The 5335-nt window shown below is 33.9% G+C and overlaps 1 protein-coding gene across 1 annotated transcript in view; it reads right to left on the reverse strand.

Annotated features, from left to right (window-relative positions):
* Positions 1 to 1685: 1685 nt before the first annotated feature.
* The window catches only part of LOC108903163 (glutathione S-transferase 1-1-like), a 9139-nt gene continuing 5489 nt past the window's right edge, over positions 1686 to 5335 (reverse strand). Inside the window, exons 2-3 of the mRNA XM_018705252.1 lie at positions 2105 to 2302; positions 1686 to 1940 (exon numbers count right to left, since the gene is read on the reverse strand). Of these exons, the coding sequence (XP_018560768.1) occupies positions 1782 to 1940; positions 2105 to 2302 (357 nt within the window). The 3' untranslated portion in view covers positions 1686 to 1781. The remainder of the gene's footprint in view (positions 1941 to 2104; positions 2303 to 5335) is intronic.

Genomic DNA, 5335 nt, shown 5'->3' on the forward strand with positions numbered 1-5335 from the left:
GACACTGCTGCTCATAAAATTTTGAGCAGTACATCAAACATTGGTCTTAAGGTGCTAACTACGCATAGCAAATTTGAAATAGAAATGTTCAGGCATTTTGGAATTATTGCAGACAATGTTTAATTTTACAGAAACTTTGACGCCCTGTATCTCGTTAAGGAGGCATTTGCGACCCTATGTTTATTAAAACTTTTCGACTTAATTTTTTATGTATTATCTACCCTAGAAGTCTGTCAGCGGTTTTTTGAATCACCCTGTATATTTACTACTGTATGCAGGAAACAAAATTATGGTTGTATTAGTTAATTAATCTGAGAATGTAAACTACTAGTTATTACTGCGATCTAAGTGCATTGAAAAAATTGTTTTAGAAGTATCTAGATCTAGTTGTTTGAATATTTCAAAGTTTAAATTAACATATGGTACTGAATAATAAGCAGTATACATTTTGTAGTTTAGGCAAAGATGACATAGAAGGACATGACAAATTGCGCCCCTTTAGAATTTATATTCCTTGTTTCTCATTTTTTCCTTGTTTGCATATTTCGCAATTTTTTAAATATTCATAACGCATTTCTTTGGGTGGTAAAAACCAATTTCTATGGTACTTGAGGGTTGCTTTTGGTGTGCAAAAACTCTCTCTCAACGGTAAAGAAAGTATTTTTTAAATAAAACAAAAGTGCAGTAAAAAGAAATGTTGTCGGGACTAGCGTTCGTTGGAGAGTCCTCTGGTGGAGTCGCTCGCAGGTATAAGTATCATGGACTGGTCCCTGGCGCCAATCTACCGACCTTCGCTGGCCATTTTCCTGGAACCATAGTGTATGTGTCCTGCGTTGCAGATTTGCGTATGTTTGTTATCACTTGCAATTGTCAGACCAGTCCGGCGTAAGTCTGGCGCTCTAATCATGTTATTTAAATAAAGCTTACTTAATTAGGCTTGCTTATATTAGAATCTTGTCATGTCAAAATACTTAACTCGAGAGTCATGAGCTCAGAGTTAAAGCTGTTTTTCTTTAATCTTATTTATTACTCAAATTTAAAAATTCATAAATGCTTAACTTGAGTGTTTTGAGTTTAGAACTTGTGAGTATTTAGCAGACCTGATCGGGTCCAACGGACACGGATTCGGATTCAGCGACCCTAAAAATGTATGTATGTAGGTCTACTTTGTTGGCAATTGATTCTCAACATTTAACTTTGAACTGACCTTAACCCAAACCTGATCGGGTCAAACGGCCACCGGATTTGGATTCAGCGACTCCAAGAACATAATATAGATACTATAGTCTTGTGTTTCGGACCTCTAACTTTTTTGCGGGGCTATCAGGAAAGGTTAACTACCTAATGATCCAATGAGAATTATTAAACATTATGCAACACATTGCATTTTGTACACTTTTACTTAAAAATCAAACAAATTTGGAATAACCTTCTTTCCTGAGCCGTAGCCTGACGGTTAGGTTCATCCTACTTTTACTTTGTAAGTTGTTATAGAAATTGTTATTATAGAAATATTCAACATTCAGTCCATGGTAAATGAAAATAATAATAAAGTGAATATTGCGTAAAAATTAAAACATTGGAGTTACATTAAATTAGTTTATTCTAAAAACATGTATTCTAAATAAACTTATTTCTGGCCTTTAGAATATTTTTCCATCAGCTCTTTAACTGCTACCAAATGATCTTCATTGGCGTCCTTGTAACCTGGAGCAGTCACTTTGACTTTGTCGAGCCACTTTTGGATATTCTTGTAGGAGGATATGTCATGATTCACTAATTCAAGATATTTGAGTCACTATGGCTAGATCAGCTAAAGTAAGTTGGTCGCCTGCAACGAATTCGGACTTATTCAAAAATGTATCTGAAGATTCTAAGCCCTCATTAGCACTTTTAACAATTTCTGGATCTGGATGTCCCGCAGCTAAAGTCTTTGGGTTCTGTAAAATGTAAATTAAAACATTAATTTGCAATCACCAAAAATATGAAAAATCAACTACATATTTTTAAACTCATTGAAGTTCCTTTAGCAAAATAATTCTCTCATATTTTGCATGTGCAGGTTAAACCACAAAAAAACTGGTTTTGAAGTAACTATACTTACATAAACTTGATGGAAACGCGAAAATAGGTCCATGTCGAAATACAGTCTTTGATCCACAATTGCTCGTTTCTTCGGTTCCTTTGGATATAAGGAATCATTTCTACCATACTTATTTTGCAAATATGTGATGATGGCCCTACTTTCCCAAACTACGAAGTAGTTGTCAACTAGAGTTGGTATTGTAGGCTGCGGGTTAAACTGAAAATATATTGTATAGTGCAAAAGAGTTATTACCACAAAACCCTTAAGGTATCTATTTTCACTTCAATGATACCGATGTTCTTAAAATTATTATGAAAACTAGAGTACAAAAGATTTATTTATAAAGAAGATTTTTTTAACGTCAAATAATACTTCAATTTGTTCAAACCCCTCAATCTGCTCCTAATTATGATTGGTTTTATTCAAATTTAGGTATACAAGATGTCTTCAAAAAATTGGAAAGATAGATATATTAGAGGACAAAATATGTTGATTCAAATATGTCCAAATATAGATATTTCAAAAGATATTCCGTGTCAAAATTACAATTTAGGTAATTTTGCTGAAGAATTTTTATTAGGTTTCCAATCCATCCAATTACCGATAGAAAAATCATGAACTATCTTCTTTCCTCGACCAAAAAGTTGTACTTGTTAGTAGTAACTAAAATTAATAGCTTCCCAATTCTGCGCTTTTAAATGTTACAATATATTTTGTATGAATTGTACTCAGCTATTCAATTTTTATTTTAATTACTAAAACTTGAATGTAAAAAGAAACTATTTAAAAAAAGGACGATAACAAATAAAATAAATTAAGAAAACAATTAATTAAAAAATAACGACAAAAATTGTTCAAAATGTGTATCGTCTAGTCTAATATATTTCCAAACTATCAAACTATGGCTTGCTGTACTTTGTCAATTCTTTGTCAAAGTTCATCCTCAGTTTCCGTAAGAATATCGTAAACTCGTTGCCTCAATTCACCCCTGAAGAAGAAGTCTAATGGATTTAAATCTGATGATTTACACAGGTCCAATCGATGGATCGAAGATCTAACAGATTGAGTAGTTGTCTTTAAGAAATTAGACATACCTTTGGTCATTAATTTAATGTCGGTTGTAACTTAACAGGTTTCCTTAGGTATCGTTCAATTGCCCCGGTCCATAAACATGCAAATCAAAAAACGGTAAACTACAACAAGTGTTTAGAAACATTTCCATTTTCGCTAATACATATTTCAAAGCAACGCGGTACTTCCTGATCACAAGAAGAAAGTAAAGAGCGACGGATATTTGCCGCACAGCTAGCATAAATCTTATTTAATTAAGTCCGCCATATCTTCTATTGGCTCAGTATACACCATATCTTCTAATGTTCCCCACATAAAAAATCAGAAGAAATTGGCCCATTGTACCGATTCATCTTCCAGAGTAAGATCTGTTCAAGTACCTGTGCATTATGGACAGGAGCACCATCTTGTTGCCACTACATATCGTGTCTTGTTGCCAAAGGAATATCTTCTAATAAATTTAAAATGTTGATTTGCAAAAAATACCGTGCACCAGTTAATTGTCCCTCAAAGAAAAGAGGACAATGAGATATCCATCTAATATGCCACACAATACATTTATTCTAAATTTGATTGCCACATTCTTTTGTCCGTCTCGAATTATTGTCCGACCAATAATGACAGCTGTGTCTATTGACGAGGCCATTATCATGAAATCGACTTTTGTCAGTCCAACAATTTTTTTTAAGGATACTATTGTAGTCTTGGTACAAAACTGAGAAACGAGATAGAAAATCTAACCGTCTTTCGGGATTTTCGGGTGGTAAATAGTGAACAATACGTATGGATGGATGGATTGTTTCTGGACAGTATCCTATGACATAACGTAATTGATATGTTAGTTGCCTTTGAAATATTTCTAATTAAAGTTTGAGGACTATTTGCCACATGTTGTAAAACCTGCGCTGTTGTTAGATCATTTGTCACCATATTTAAACGTTTACGTTTACTAACAATAAAAGTTCAACTTGTTTTCTGATCTGTACATCTTCTGTTAGGGAATCGTGCAGAATATAATATCACTGCAGCTCTGGAATTTTCTCTGCATTGACCAGAAATAACAAGGATCTCGTATTTTTCTTGATTAGTATATTGAACCGTATTTTCACTTAAATTAGCCAAATTTCAAGCTCTCATAACATATAATTAGCTGTTTTGTCAACTTGTACTTCTGAGTGACAAAATTTTTGTTTCCTTGTCATCAAAGCCTACTGTGATGAAGTTTTGTTAAAAGACATTGAGGACTTATTTTAGGACAAGCGTACAAATAATTATGAATTATTATCAGTGGCGGCCCGTGGGTTTAACCACAGGGGGGCGCGTTTTGATGAGAGAACGTATATGAGAGGAGGTGCGGGGGGTGAGAGGGGCGGCAGGCCCCCCTCTTAGCGCCGCAGGCGAAAAATTTTGAGGAATTTCAAGGTCATTGTGTTTTTCAAGTACATAGGTACACCAAAATGAATGCTGTCAGTGTGTAGATACAGTACTTAGATACAATACAAGAAGTAAAATTCCAACGTGTGGGGCTGAAGTGGATGATCGATCCACCAACCCAGCTGGGATATATGTAGATTTAGAGATGAAAAATGTTTATAAAAAGATTCTTGGGAATTTTTACAGAGGAGGCACTGCCTCAATTATTTATTATTTACTATTTTAATAACATCAATTTATATTGTTTAATGCATTCACCTATTTTTTAAAATTAAAATCCATTCTCCTGCTTTTGTCCGCACTGAACTTCTGTGTCACCTTTTCGTTAAAGTCTGGAATATTTTTAACCATACAGTTCTCAATGGACAACATTCCTAACGCACTTAGACGATCTTCACACATAGTATTTCTCAAAAAAGTTTTAATCAGATTTAGTTTTGAAAAACACCGTTCTGGTTCTGCTGTTGTCATTGGTATCGTCACTAATATTTGTAAAGCTTGAGTAATTTCCTTAAAAACTGGCCTACTTTTGCACTCTTTCTGTACCTGAACTAAATTCAACACTGGCGTTGGACGTCCGTTATTTTTCAATTCGACTTTTTCCTCTAAACTTAAATTACTAATAACAAGTTTTTTTATTTCACAAACCCTCATTTTAAACTTAAACTTATAAAATATAATGTCTTAAAAAGCGCCAAAGCAAAAACAAAACACGTATAACTACACTGCAGTGATACGGGATAC

Source organism: Anoplophora glabripennis, unplaced genomic scaffold (genome assembly GCF_000390285.2).
Source record: "Anoplophora glabripennis isolate ALB-LARVAE unplaced genomic scaffold, Agla_2.0 scaffold67, whole genome shotgun sequence".
Lineage (NCBI taxonomy): Eukaryota > Metazoa > Arthropoda > Insecta > Coleoptera > Cerambycidae > Anoplophora > Anoplophora glabripennis.